At 46.8% G+C, this 15454-nt stretch overlaps 1 protein-coding gene across 2 annotated transcripts in view; it reads right to left on the reverse strand.

Moving 5' to 3' along the window:
• POLA2 (DNA polymerase alpha 2, accessory subunit) overlaps positions 1-13245 on the reverse strand; it is a 30498-nt gene extending 17253 nt beyond the window's left edge. Inside the window, exons 1-7 of one of the 2 annotated variants that reach the window (XM_033121464.1) lie at positions 12799-13245; positions 12345-12421; positions 8439-8563; positions 7822-7913; positions 7164-7221; positions 2617-2723; positions 323-516 (exon numbers count right to left, since the gene is read on the reverse strand). In XM_033121464.1, the coding sequence (XP_032977355.1) occupies positions 323-516; positions 2617-2723; positions 7164-7221; positions 7822-7913; positions 8439-8522 (535 nt within the window). In that variant the 5' untranslated portion in view covers positions 8523-8563; positions 12345-12421; positions 12799-13245. The remainder of the gene's footprint in view (positions 1-322; positions 517-2616; positions 2724-7163; positions 7222-7821; positions 7914-8438; positions 8564-12344; positions 12422-12798) is intronic. The other variant, XM_033121463.1, reaches the window with a different exon arrangement.
• Positions 13246-15454: the final 2209 nt, after the last annotated feature.

Raw genomic sequence — 15454 nt, forward strand, 5'->3', positions numbered from 1 at the left:
TTCTCCCCAAGGAAGAAGCCATAAATATCTCTGCTTCCTTTAATAGTTTAATCGGCTTCCTTTACACAGTCCAAATGGTTGTTACTGGGAAATGGTTATGTTTCGCTTTTTCTTTAGCGAAGACAAGTACCTTGAGAGACTTACTGAGGGTATCATCTCACGTCCCTCCACTAACAGGGACACCCAGAAGACATCCACCAACTTATATATTCAAAGGCAACCTTGGAACCTGTTCCACAGCCTAGCTGAAGTTTTGCTACTTACGCTACACCCTTCCAGGTGGTTTTATATCCTCCAGAATTTCAAAGGGAAAAACAATCACCTTCTCGAATGTCTGGGAGCTTCTGAAACATCGATTTGTAGCTCCCAGTTAGTGACTCTGGATACCCCACGACCTTCAGGGTGATGATGCCGGCTCCTCCCCTTCCAGACCAAGACACTCCCTGGGCTGAGCCAAAAGAGGTAACCACTTCTCCTCGGTTATTTCTCAAGTTGTATTTCTGAGAGGGAGTAGCACTGATTGGAAACAAAACAGATGAACATTACTGTGTTCAGACGTAAGAGAGAGAGGGGAACAAAATGAGGTTACCTTTTGGAAGTGGGGATTGGAGAGATGTCAAGCTGGCTTCGCATTTTATAAATCTAATCAGCGTAATGGGGTTGGACATACCACGACCTTTAAGGAATTTCAGGAATGAGGGGCTGAAGAATACCAGGCTGAGCAATACCAAATGTGTTTAGAGAAGTTTGGAGACAGAGACAGATTTTAAAAGGTTGTTCTCCTGGCTTAAAACTAAACAGAGAAAAACAAAACTCAAACTCGGAATTGATTAAAAAGCAAGCTTCAAGTGCCATTTTCTTTTCTTTCTTATGAAGATTTAGCATTTATTAGATCATCAGAGCCGGAACTGTGGATAGGCCAAAAGTTGCTGTGCATATATGTAGTACCTCACAATATAGTTTAAGGTAGAAACAACAACAAAATGAAGTTAAGTGAAATGAATCAACTTTCCCCAGTGTCCTCAGAGGTGGAGATGTAATGAACCCAGTCAGCTGGTGAACAAACATTCCCATTCTCCAAGGCTCAACTGCCACGTTCTCACGTTTCTATTCCCCACTGGACTGGTAAATTACACCTCCAAGAACATTCGGATGCTGCTCTCTGCTTAGATGCCAGTGAGACAGTGAGGTCTTCTAATCGTCCGGTTGTGAACTTAACTACAGAGAGGGCTATTTACAACAGGCTTTGTTTAATGCACCGAAACTCTGCAGGAGCATTTTAGGTGGGGCTATTAGAAGTGGGGCCATCATTCCTGCTTTCCACAGACAGGCTACAGAAAATGAGCTCAATTAACTACGTCTATCTCCAGTGCTGCCTCTACCTGAATAATTTAGAAGTTACTTTCATAAATTACAAAACCAGTTTCTGATGTCAGCTTTATTAGCGTGCATTTAAAGATGACAAAGCAGCGTATCGCTGACTTCTCCGAGCCCCTCTCTGCCAGGCCCTGCGGCCCATCTGTGGCAGCCGGCCCTGGAACGCAGCGAGACGCTCACACGAGGTCGGCTGTAAACAGGTCTACATTCAAAGGACTGCTTGTTTAGAAACGATAACTGCTGTAGTAGTGCTGGCACACCTCTGACAGCCATCTCTGTACACCAGGTTCAAAGATGCTCTTGTAAGTCTAAAAAGTTCGCTTCCAAAAACAGTTTGAGAACTCCGAAGGCAGTGGCGGACCATACTGAAGTGACACTGTCTTTCAGCATCCAGTGACCGCTCATCCTGAACGACTGCTATCACCTCTTTTCAACAATGACAGAGCTGAAAAATCTTAGAGCTCTGCTTAGTCCAGAAGTGATCCAAAGTAGAGGTGGTGGCACCCCTGGTTAAGAAGGTCCCTAAATGGTTAACAGGACGTTCCTCAGCCTCATCCCCATTCTGATGTGGCAGCACCTAAAAGCCTTTCTGCCACTCAGCACAGCCCTTGCCTGTGGAATTCTCATATGAGACACGTCATTGACAGAGTTCAAAAGATCACACGATCTTTGTGGATTTATGTGCAGAAGTGGCAGCAGGGATAAAATACCAATAAAGTCAGTGTAGATTCACAGTGATAAGAAAATTCTCAGAAACTAGTTGTAACCTGAGATGGAACAATAAATAGATTATGCAACATTATGGACAAAGATACATGCTTTTCTTAAAACAAAAACAACAAAAAAAACAACTTTAGCTTAAAAAACAAAAGAAACCCAACAACTCACGAAGAGAAGCAGGTAGAAGCCTACTTGTCTCCACTGGCAGGACTTGTAGACTTTCAGACTCTGAATAGACAGGTTGTTTTCAGTATAAGATATCAGTTCCTGATCTAGGAAAGGAGCCCCAGAAAAGTGGGTGGAAAGTGAGTTTCCTTAATTACTGTAAGAAGCAGTAATTTTCCACACAGGAAGAGAGCAGGGAGGGCAGAGAGCAACCGGCTTTGCAGCCAGTTCACGGCGGAGGTATCCGTCCACCCACATTTAATAAGTCACTCTGTAGAGTTAGCCTCCATCAGATAACCAGAGAAAGGGGCGGGCAGGCCTGCTTTTTGGCAGCTGAATTAATTCTGATCATACCTTGGAGAGAAACTCGATGGCGAGAGGAGCTGATGGGGGCTGCGAGTAGACACCTTCCTTTTTGTTAGGGGGGTTTCTGGGGTGGTGATATCTCGCTTCTGAGAACCCTAGAAACAAAAAGGAAAACAAAACCCCAGTCACTCTCGGCCCAAGTTACTAATTAAGCGTGAAGTTCCTCAGGAAGAAAAGAAGAATGGTGCTCAAACAAAAGGCACGAGATAAGATGGGGTCTTCAGGCCCCATCTGCCGAGCTTTATCCCACCCAGAAACAAATCTTCAGCAGCTGTAACACAGCCTGCATCAGAATACTGTCCCCATTTTGAAGGCAATTATGAAAAGTGCCAACATTCCCCAAAAAGGACTGTTAAGCAGGCAATGTGTCCTGTCAAATCGTTCGTGTGTTCACGCTCTTTCCCCACCTCTCTTTGCTTTAGAACAGCTGTGAGTTTTACAAAGCATATGGTTTTGACCTGCATGGACGCATGATCCTGAGAAGGGATGGGACCATGTTACCACTTATTCTGGCAAAGTCTAGCACACATTTCCAAAATTAGAGAAGGAAACGACTCTAAGCAGGTAACATGGTGGAGCTCCTACTTGGAGAGTATTAGCAAACACCTCCTGGGGGGGTCACTTGTTTTTGGTTTTTGCTCATCAACAAGAATCCAAAGATATGCCCACAATGGAGGATGAAACCCGCAGTCCAGAGACCTATTGCTCCCCCAAAGTCTAGAATAACTGACAGAGCTAAGACTGCAACCAGGAGGCCAGTGGTCTGGGGAGGCTTTCTCTGCCCTTGGGCTCCTCCTGGCTGTGTATCTGGGTCATGCCACCAAAGCTGCCTACTGGAGAAGACGGCAGGATGCACTGGAGAACAGATTCAAAACCACCATTAAGGAGCTGGCATGGGAACTAGATGTAAAAAAAAACCCCTTATGCTACTACCCTGTACGATAACCGCTTTTCAATATTCCTTTCTAGAATTTTAATATTTTTCCTATTAAAAATACAAATCCTAATAGTTCCAATCTTAGTTTAAATATAAACCTTTAAGCACTACGCATACTGGGGTTTTTTTGCTCTATATTAGTTACGAGTGTTTTCCCACAGTGTCACAATCATTATTCTTTTTAGTAGCTGGGTTGATGGAATTGAACTGATGCATAATAATTTACATAATGACTTTTCTATGGCTGGATGTATGGGTTGCTTGTAATTTGGGGTGATTATAAATTATGCTGAGACGCGTATCTTCACACATATAGCTTTTCTCATAGTAGGAGAGATTGTTACTAGCAAGAATTATTGGGTCAAGGATAGAAAAGATTTTATGGTTTTGATAGATTTTCTCCAACTACTTTCCTGAAAGACACTTCTAATACACAGGGGGCTCTAGAGTTCTGCAGCCAACGTTGTGCAGGGATTATTTCAAGAAAGAGTCTGCCCCCGGGCCTCCGGCACTCCGGGACGCCGCAGGCTCACACCTCACTGTGACACCTGACTGTGTCAACACACCTCTGCCATTCCACTCCTCAGGGGGACGCTCGTTCCGACCAAGCTCATGGTACTCAGTACTGACATTACACGCCGGTTTCTTCCCTTGCGACGAGAAATACAGAGCACGCCCTGTCCTCATTTCCTAGGGTAAGCAAATTCTCACGCCACACAGAACCCAAATGATAGCCAAGGATGCAGTTCATTAATTTATAAGAAATAGAATGCCGACGGCATGGGCCTTTTGGACCCTCAGGATAACACATTCTCCCGTCAGGCAGGACATATGGGAAGCCAGGTTATAACTAGAAGATTTATGGTGAGCATGGCGGCAAAAGAATAGCTCTCAATTGCACTAGTCAAATATTTAACGGTGACAAGTAAGACCACTGACATTTTCACCTCAGTAACAGGTATACCTGCCCCCAAGACCTGACAAGGGTCAGGCAACTTCACGCTGGCACTGTTTGCGTGGAAAGGCCAACGATGACTTTTATCATGCTGCCACGGGTGCATGGTCTAACTGATCAGGCAGTTTCCACGCGACGAGTACTGTTCTAAGCATTTTATGTATCTCCAGCCCAGACCCATACTGTATCTCCTCTGAGCTTCGGATACTTATTTCAAATTGTTTGCTCATTTCAGTCCGATTCATTTAGCTTGATTCCATGGTCACAAATTCTGATTCGTAATTGGGCCTCTGAAGTCTGTTTGTAGCAGGAATGGAGTGTCCTTGATGTGGTATTTCTGTCACTGGAAGGATCTATGCATCAATAGTAAATTTGCAGTATGCATCAGTCTACTGAGGGCTGGTTACCATGAGTCACTTCCCAAGAGTATGTTCAACTCTGGATGTACTGACCAATCAGATGAATTCTGGAGCTGTGAAGCTGTCCATCAGACCAACACAGCGGAGGCCCCAGCATGTACTGCAATTCTGTTTGATTCTTCCTAGAGAGCCAACCAACAGCCCTCTTTCAGAAGGTCTGTCCAACAACTATTCATGTGCCAGGCACTGGGAAAACAGCAGCGAATAAAGCCAAATGTCTGCCCTCAAGGAGCTTCCATTCTCAAGGAAGGAGACAGACTAAAATAAAGAGTAAATATATAACATGTCTCATGCTAGTAAGTTCTATGGAGAAAAGTAAAGCAAGAAAAGAAAAGAAAGGAGAGGAGGAAGAGGGTATTGCTGCTTTAGGCAAGTTTGTTCCCTCTGACAATGGGGCATCTGAAGTGGACACGTTTGGTGTGTCTGAAGAACAGCAAGGAGACCAGACTGAGGAGTGTGGAAAGAGGACGGAGAGGGCATGGGCCAGCTCAGATAGAACCCCACACACCCAGTCTTCGAATGTTTCTGGGGAAGTTGGAGAACTAGTAGAGAGCTGTGAGCAAGAAAAACCTGGCCTGACTGTCATTTGAAAGGAGTACTCTGGCTGCTGTGTGAACTGGTTAGAGGTGGACAGACAGAGGCCAGGGGACCAGTCAGGCTGTCCCACTCATGTAGGAGACAATAGGCTAGGTACCTGGTGGTAGCAATGGAGGTGCTGAGAGGGGCCCAGATCCTGGAAGGAGGGCCGAAGGGACTGGCGGATAAGTTGGATGTGGTGTGTGAGAGGAAAGGAAGACTCAAGGAAGTCTCCAAGGTTCCTGACCTGAGCAAATGGAAGAATGGAGGTGCCTTTGCCAAGTCATGGACTCTAGGAGAAGACCATCTTTAGGGGGGAAAATCAAGTGCTGATTTTATAATCAACTTCAGTAAGCTAAGGAAAATCTCATTATTTCTTTCACATGCATCTGGTTTTGTGTTAGCAACTGCCCAGGGCACATTTCTAGCTTTTTTGTTTTCCATAGGCGCACTTAAACTACTTAGTTTTTCTTACAATGTAATCTACTTTGAAAAATTAAGGCTTACTCCATGTTTATGGATCTCCACAAATTTATTTTGTATACGGAGTAACTATTATTACTGAATACATTACTTTGGGCTTGGCGCTTTACATACTCATTTTATCTTCAAGCCCTCTGAGATAGATTATTATCCCCTGGCTGTGAGCTTCTGGAGGGCAGAGCCCCTCCATGCCTTTTTCATTCACGGTCTGCCTAGTGTCTAGTACAGCCCTTGGCACATAGTAGCTGCTCAGTAAGTGAATGAATGAATCCTAATTTTATAGGTAAGGAAACTGCAGCTCAGAGAGATAAAAGAACTCACCCAAGGTCACGCAGTTTTTCTACTCAGGCATTGAAGACAACGTTTTTTCACTATCCTACACTGGGATCCAGCACTAGAATTGGCTTAGTCAATTATAGTACCTCCACTTGATATAAAACTACGCAACCATTAAAAAGAGTAGTTATGGGGGCGAACAGGTGGCTCAGTTGGTTAGAGCGTGAGCTCTGGGCAACGGTGCTGCTGGTTCGATTCCCACATGGGCCAGCGAGCTGCGCCCTCCGCAACTAGAATGAAGTCAATGAGCTGCTGCTGAGCTCCCGGGTGGCCAGATGGCTCAGCTGGTTGGAGCGCGGGCTCTCAACCACAAGGTTGCTGGTTCGACTCCTCAACTCCCACAAGGGTTGGTGGGCTGTGCCCCCTGCAACTAACAGCAACTGGACCTGGAGCTGAGCTGTGCCCTCCACAACTAAGATTGAAAGGACAACAACTTGACTTGGATGGATCTGATGAGTCCTGCAAAACATTGTTCCCCAATAAAGTGCTGGAAATACACACTATTCCCCAATAAAGTCCTGTTCCCCTTCCCCAATAAAATCTTTAAAAAAAAACAAAATAAAAAGAGCAGTTATGGAGGAATTGTATTTATAAAAATTTTATGATATGCTAACTGAAAAAAAGCAGGATTACTCAATGTTCGTAAGGCCTGCCATTATATAAACACATGTATACATACGATCAGGAAGGAAGATGCCTTAAGTGGAAATATATGGAAACTATATGAGTGGTTAATTTTCTTCCTTAGAACTTCAAATGTTGTAACGTTTTTAGAATAAGAAAACAAATGCTACTTGTAGAACGCAATTTCCAAACACTGTGCACTCACCTTGGAGGGTGTGGAATAGGAATTCAAAAGGGTCTCTTCTTCCTCCTCCACTTCTATCCTAGAAACACTGCTAAAGGAAAACAGGAATAGACTTCTACCCAAAACCTAAGGCAAAGGTTGATTAAATAAGAAATCTGAAAATTAGGTACTTTGTATGATTTGTTTTTAAATCACATGTGCAGGGGTGGCCGGATGGCTCAGTTGGTTAGAGAGCGAGGTCTGAACAACAGGGTTGCCAGTTCGATTCCCACATGGGCCAGTGAGGTGCGCCCTCTGCAAAAGATTGAAGGCAACGAGCTGCCGCTGAGCTTCCGGAGGAGCAACCGGATGGCTCATTAGGTTAGTGCGAGCTCCCAACAACAAGGTTGCCAGTTCAATTCCTGTATGGGATGGTGGGCTGCGCCTCTTGCAAACTAAAGATTGAAAACGGCAACTGGACTTGGAGCTGACCTGTGCCCTCCACAAGTAGATTGAAGGAACAACAACTTGGAGCTGATGGGCCCTGGAGAAACACACTGTTCCCCAGTATTCCCCAATAAAATTTTAAAAAAAAGAAGCTCCTAATGAATATTTTAAAAAAAATTACACATGAAACTTTAGACAAATTATAAAATAGAATATGTGGCTTGGGGCAAAGACCTTCAGCAGAAAAGGATACAGCTCCTGTATGGAAACAATGTCTCTGGCTCCTGCGTGCCCACTGTCTCTGGAAGCTTGGTGCCGGGCTCTGGACCATCTTTTGCTCAGAAACTGAGGAATGAAAGATAACGATTATTCCAGTCAAGTATTAGCGGTACTAACGGGCCATGAGGTACTCACAGCCATGAGGTACTAACGGGCATTTGAAATATAATCAAAGATAAAAATTCCTCAAAGTAACAATTAAGAAGATACACATGGTAGACTAAAAATAAAGTCTTGTGCTGTGAAAGAAAAAAAAGACTTATTCTGTGACGGTTTCTCTACAATGCATAACCTTTCTCATAATAACACCAATTATCTGTTGCTGACCTACCACCTGCTGGGCAGTGTTAGGTGATTTACATCCATTTTCATTTAATTCTTACAACCCTAAAAAAAAAAAAATGATTACCAGAACCACTGACAGAAGAGGAAACAGGTTCAGAGACATTAAGTAGTTTGCCCAAGCTCACACTGGGACTGGACGCCAGTTCTGACTCCAAAGCCCACACTCTTCTCAATGTATCACACCGCCTTCCCTGCAGGGCCAAAACGGAGAAATACACGATGAGGTTGCTTACAGTGTGCTCTCACCTCGTGTTCAAAAGAGTTCAAGGTCTCTGCCGTAACACAATCTTTCTTTGTGCTGGTGCAAAAGGCAATGAGCTCGCCCAACATCACCTCCTCATTCTGTCCATACAGAACACACAGCTCTGGCACTGCGGAGGGAAAATTGGACAAGTAAGAACTTCGTTTATTTCTTGCAGCTTTCGCCTTGAAAAGAGAAAATAATCCTCTTTATTCAATCCCTATTTATTCAGCACCTACTAGTGCCAGGCACTGTTCTAGGCCTGAGAATACAGCAGTGAGCACAACAGAGAAGAATCCTGGTCCTCATGACGCTTACTATTGGGAGGAGACAGAAAGTAAGGTATGTAGTGATGTAGACAGTTAAATGTGTTGTGTAGAAAAAGAAAGCCAAGAGAGGGATCAGGGAGTTGGGGCAGGAGTTGGCAACTTAAAATACAATGACTGGGGAAGTCCTCATTGAGAAGACGTTTAAGTCAAGACTTGGAGGAAGTGGAGACTCACACAGTGTTTAGGGGAAGAGCTTTCAGGCAAAAATCCTGAGGTCGGCACATGATCAGCAAGGCCACTGTGGCTGGAATGCAGTGAGGGAGAGGACACAGACGAAGTGAATGGGTACAAGGGGTGCAAATTGTTGGCCATTGTAACTACCCTGCGTAGTACTCTGAGCAAGCTGGGAACTCGCTAGGTTTGAACAGAACCGAACATCATCTGACTTCCGTTGACTGGAGGAGGCAAAGGCAGGATCGGGAGGAAGAGAAGTGGTCAGACTCATCTGAAGAAAGAGATGATGCTGTTTTTAGCCTGAGCACCTGGAAGAGTGGAGTCACTATTAGCTGAGGCGGGGAAGACGGCAGAACTACTCTGAGGAAAGGGAGCAGATACGAGGAACTTAGTTCTCCATGTGTAGAGTTCGAGATGCCCACTGGACATCCAACTGGAGACGTCAAGTAGGCCGTTGGCCAGGTCAGCCTGCAGTCCAGGCAAGGGGTCTGGGCTGAGCTATAAATTTGGGATTCATTCAAATGAATGTTAAGCCAAGAGACCAGGTGAGATCACCAAAGAAGTGGGAAGTGAGATGAGAGTATCTTTTTTTTTTTTTTAAGGTTTTTATTGGGGAAGGGGAACAGGACTTTATTGGGGAACAGTGTGTACTTCCAGGCCTGTTTTCCAAGTCAAGTTGTTGTCCTTTCAGTCTTAGTTGTGGAGGGCGCAGCTCAGCTCCAGGTCCAGTTGCCATTGCTAGTTGCAGGGGGTGCAGCCCACCATCCTTGCGGGAGTTGAACCGGCAACCTTGTGGTTGAGAGGACGTGCTCCAAACAACTGAGCCATCTGGGAGATCAGCGGCAGCTCAGCTCTAAGTGCCGTGTTCAATCTTAGTTCCAGGGGGCGGAGCCCACCATCCCTTGCGGGACTCGAGGAATTGAACTGGCAACCTTGTGGTTGAGAGCCCACTGGCACCCGTGTGGGAATTGAACCGGCAGCCTTCGGAGTTAGGAGCACGGAGCTCTAACCACCTGAGCCACCGGGCCGGGCCGAGAGTATCTTTTTTTTTTAATTAGAGAAGATAAACCAGTTTTATTGTCCATCATTATGTTATACAAAAATCTAGAAATAATAGATTTGTAGAGAAGAAAATGAATAGTGAGTAAGAGGGCAACAGAAATAATTTGGGATATCCCATGATATTAGGATAAAAACCATTTCAAAGCGTATGTCTAGCTTCAGAGGTTTTGTTCACTGGCCAAAGCAAGGTGTTCAGTGTCTTATCTGTTCTACTGGCTCCTGACAAAACCTTTGAGACCTTCGAGAAAAGTAATGTACTCCTGGCGCTCCAGGGCTGTGCTGAACTCCACCAGCTCATTGTAAAAGTACTGTCAACTCCTCGGTCTACAAGGAAATTCACTAGGTGGTCACATAAGGCCCAGTCCAAGGAATCTGTGTTGAGTGTGCAACTGGTTACACACTGGTGTCCTTCCATTCAGACTGGCCAGTGGACTGAAAGCTCACATCTCTAATGCAGCAAATGTCACTCTCGTCCTCCTCTTCTTGTCCAACTTCATCTTCTGGATAATGACAGTCCAGCACAAGGGCCTTCTTGCCTCCATTGTTTATAACTTCAACCATGAAATTGCATTGCAAGGGGATGTCAATTCAGGCTCCCGTTCGTCACCATGCTGACCTTGGGAGGGCTCCTTCTCCCCATCAAATGTCGGTGGGGTGCTACTCTCAATGTTGAAAGTGACATCGATCATTTCTCCAGCAACACTCCGCAAGAATTTCGCTTCTGTCCCATTCCCACTTTCCGCTCCCAACCTCCAGACAGCTTATGCTTCTATATCTCCTTTTGCTTCTTAATTTCATCACTCAGGAATTCCACAAAAGCTTTGTCCCCTTTGGTGTGCTGCGTGCCTGTGCAGCACGCCACAGCCGCAGGGCCCGTGAGGCAGCAGGCTGGGCTGCGGCGCAGATCCCGCACACACACTCACACACACACCGCGGAGCCCAAGGCGGGAACAGGCAACGCAGCAGAAGTGAGAATATCTTGAGGCTTAGGAAAGGAGGGGGATGAATCTGCAAAGCCTGAGAAGTGGTGACAAGTCAGGTAAGAGAACAACCAGTAGTGTCTGAGAAGCTCAGAGAAAAACGTGTTTTAAAGAAGACATGATGAACAGTGTCAAATGCTGCTGATAATTCAAGATGAGGACGGAAAATTCACCACTGACTTTAGCCAGGTGAAGGTCACTGATGACCCTGAGAGAAGCAGTTTCAGTGAAATGGTAGGGATGAAAAGGCTGATGGACGTGGGTTTAAGGAGGAAAAAAACTGACGACCACAAGCATAAACAACGCTTTTGAGATCTGCTATAATCTGGAAAGAAAGAACTGGAGTGGGAAGTGGGGTCAACAGAATATTTTAAAGACAGAAGTAAGAATCACATTTCTATGCTATTAGGGAAAAAATCTTATAGAGAGAAAAATACAAACTATGTAAGAGGGAGTATTACAGGGGTGCGATCCTTAAGAAGATGAGGAATGGGATTTAGGAGAGTGTGGCTTTTGCTGGGACTATAGAGAATTTATTCACAGTAATACGAAGACAGGCAAGGTCTTGAGCAGACGCAGGTAGGTAGGAAGAAGTAATGGTGATAGTTTACAGACATTTTCTAATTGCTATTTTTTCAGTGAAACAGAAAGTTAAGTTCATCAGCTGACAGTGAGACAGAAAGATGTTAAAGGAGAAGGTGAAAGAGTCATCTAGAAGACTCAGAGTGAACAGACCAGGGAAATATAGTATGACTGTGAGGCAATATGAAAGTCCCATTGAGGTTAATGATTACGAATTCAAAGACTAGAATTCCAATGTCATTGCCAGTATAGTCCTAGGTGAGAGACGGCAGCAACAGGCACCTTGGGCTAAGGCCTTAACAAATTTGGTTCCCACAACTAATTTCTCGTTTTGACTTCAAGCTCACCAAATACATTCCTGATTGATTGGGTTTCTCAAAGTCTCCTTTTGGGAAGAGAATGCATTGAGCATGAGAACTTGGGAGTATTCTGGTCTCTCACCAGACATTAACATGCTCCTTAACATGGAATTAACATGTTAATATTTAAAAAGTTCAAAGTGTTGATATATGACTAAGGCGGGTGCACATTCAATCCATTTCTAAAGCTGAGATCTACATGTCCCCAGATTTTGCTTCAAACAAGTCCTTACACTGTCCCACAATGGACCAATACGATGGACCAATATGACGGACGGAGCTCTGGACTTAGGGAAAGGAGACCTGGGCTCACAGACCAGCTTAGCCTATTAACTCTCCTTGTTTGTCTTGTTTCTCCATCTGTAAACAGCTGACAAGCTCCCTAAAGTGCTTTCCAAAGCTACAATTCAATTTTAGGAACCCACCTCCAGGGATATTATTTGCACAGATCACCAACCGCTTTGATGAGAAGTGATGGATCAGCAGAAGCTTAAGGTGTCGGCTGGAAAGCGAGGAGCCAGGAATAAAACGCTACGTTTCAAAACCCCCACCCCCTTAGCTTTGTTATAGAGGCTTAAACAAGTTCCAAACTCGGAGACACCACCGGGGCCTAATCAGAACCGGCACGTCCCAATTCCCGCTTTCTGAAACTGTGGATTTAAAATCGTACTTCAGTATATTCTTATTTTTGAGTTGGGGTCCAAGCAGTACTCTGAGCATTTCAAAGTCCCCACGTCCCCAATCTCAAAACTCAGTTTCATTCTTCATCTCACACCCACTGAGAAGTCTGACTTAGGGTAGGTGAACCGTGGAAGCGCTCCCCTTTGCGTTCTAGGCGCAGAGCAAGGCTGAGGTCCGGGGAGGGGGCGAGGGACTCACATTTCTCAGTCATTTCTTGAGCCTCCTCACACTCAAGGCCGAAGATCTGCAACTCCTCCACCAGCTGCTGTGCGGTCAAGGACATGGCGACCCGGAGGGGGGTGGGAGCAGGTCGACCCAGCTCCGACCTCAGTCCAAAAAACCCACGGGCGTGGGGATCGACGAGCAGGACGAAGTCCCTCTGATACTGTCGCCCTGTGGGGGGACCGAGATGAAAGGTGACCAAAGAGCCCAAGACCTCAGGATGTCAGAAGGCCCCAAGCCGTCAGTCACAGAAACACTTTTTAAAAAAATTGTGGGGGAAGCCCCCAAACCCCCGATGGAAGGGGACTAGAAATCTCGAGAAGTCGCTCTCTTGGGGAGAACGTCCTACATCCTAAAAGCAACCGCTGAGCCTCTCAAATGCCGGAACAGAACAGAGCAGCCGGAAAAAACCCGCCAAATGGTTTGTGCAGCGCGCGCAAGCGCGAGCCCAGGGCTTAACCCCACCCCTTCCCCTCCGCTTCCTTTTCCAGGTTCCCGGCCTCCGCGCGCACACGCGCGCGTTCGAGGGCGCCTGCGCAAAACTACAATACGCCCGCTCGCGCGCCTGCCCCTGGCGGTCGCTGTGCCTTACTGCGGCTGCGCAGTTGTCTCGCGCAGGCAGTGAAAAAGGAGTACGAAACATGACGTCCCCTAGTCTGGGCAGGGAAGCCGCGTCTCCATACTGGACTCGGATGCCAGTTTTCTGGACACCAGCTGCTTGGCGAAGGCCCATGACGCACGTGCGTCACTCTTTTGTGCGGTGCCTTGGTGCGCAGGCGCTGTCCTATACATGCCCTCAAATGTCCCAAACATTCTGTGCGCTACCCCGAAAGGAAGGCGTGTCTTCTTTTCTTTGTCTCCCGCGTCAAGTCTGCCCTTGCCGTGCCCTCGTTCATCTTGAAGGGGAGGCTTTGTTAGGGAATCTGGTTGCCATGGTGTAGGGATGGAATCCCAGAGAGCAGTTTCCAGGCTCTTGACCTCAAGTGGAAAAGTGCTGGCTCTGGTAGTAGATGGCCATGAGCTGTAACCAGTTAGCCATTAACCACTGATAATAAATGCTGTGGCTACATTAGCAATTGCGGATTGCGGCTAGCAAGTGCGGTTACCAAGAGGATTGCAGATTGCGTTGATCCTACTTCCTATGTCTTGCCCAGCTGCCAGCAAGACTGGGGTTCAGGAAGACCCCTCGTTGGGGTACTGGCAGTCTCGACCAGCCGCCATTGAGAATATAGCGGTATGACTCCCCTATCGATGGCTCTATTGATGTTCCTTTTTGGCCTCACCATATTCTGTGTCCACCCGCCAAGAGCGGGACCAGAGACCCTGCATTACACATGGCACAGCGAGCAGAGTCTCAACCAGCACGAGGAACAGAAAATATTATCTGCCTGGGAGAAACATGACTCCTCAGTCGATTGGTGGTTCTCTAGAACTTTCGGATGGCATATCATCCTCTTAGCCATGGCAGGCATCACCTGCTTTTTGGTGGTCTGCTGCTGCCATAGGCTCCTAGAGTTGTGGACATCTTACACTGGGGCCACCACCCACTCGGACACCTGGTGCAGCAAGCAGTATTCCGGCCAGGTAAGAATGATGTCTGACTCTGGGGAGGACCTGTGGCCCCCACACAGTGTGTGGTACCCGGTAGCCACTGTTCTCAGGAGTTGGACCCCCGTGGAGGGGTGGGAAGACGTGGATGGCTCTCCGGCCAGCATAGAAAGGGCCCTGCAGGTTTTAACTGAGCAGTTGCCAGAGAAGGCGGCGAAAAGTGCAGCAGGCCGTGTGGGCTGGATGTTCCTCACTGCGTTGCGTTGTTGTAACATGGAGGAAGCGCTTACTGAAGCTGCTCAGTACGGAATCGGCAGCCCCAGTGGGAGGCGCTGGAAGCTCGGGTCTGCCAGTTAGAGGAGGTGCTCCATGGTGGAGACTCTGCGGCAGAGACAGCCAAAGAGAATGGAAGCGATGTAGCTCCCCAGCCCCAAGCCCAGCCCATCGAACAGCAAAAGGTGAAGCAGGAGAAACCTTTGGGCCCTGGGAGCGTTGCTGGCAGCAACCCAGCTGTGACTGAGTTCACAACCTACACCCCCTTACACTCCCATTGAGTTGTGGGAGCTGGGGAGGCAGTGCCGACAGCGCCCTGGAGAGCAGCTCCCAGCTTGGCTGCTGCGTTTATGGGATGAGGGAGCAGACAGCATTCTCTGCTCCCCAGGCGAAATGGAAAAGCTAGCCTCCGTGACAGTGCATCCATCCCTGTGACAGTGGTTGCAGAATTGCTATAGGTGGGACCAAGACAAGGGCAACCACACTCTAATGGAGTGGCTCACCACTGCGGTATGCACAGTATGGGGAGGCTGGTGAGCTGCCAGACACTGTGAGTAAATGGCAATCGTATGCTGAACTTGCTCAAATCATCCGTGAAATGGGTATGAGACATGCTATGTTCAACCCTAATATGCGGGGGCCAGATGATGAGAGTTTTACAACCAGCATGAGAGATCTGGTTTTAGATACTGCCTCTGCAAATGCTTTTGGATCCTTGGTTGCCATTCTTACACCCTATGTGGGGCGACAGATCCATGAAGTTACAACTGCCATGGCCACCCTGGGGGATGTTGAAAGCCGGCGGCAAGGG

The sequence above is a fragment of the Rhinolophus ferrumequinum genome, chromosome 11 (assembly GCF_004115265.2).
Source record: "Rhinolophus ferrumequinum isolate MPI-CBG mRhiFer1 chromosome 11, mRhiFer1_v1.p, whole genome shotgun sequence".
Lineage (NCBI taxonomy): Eukaryota > Metazoa > Chordata > Mammalia > Chiroptera > Rhinolophidae > Rhinolophus > Rhinolophus ferrumequinum.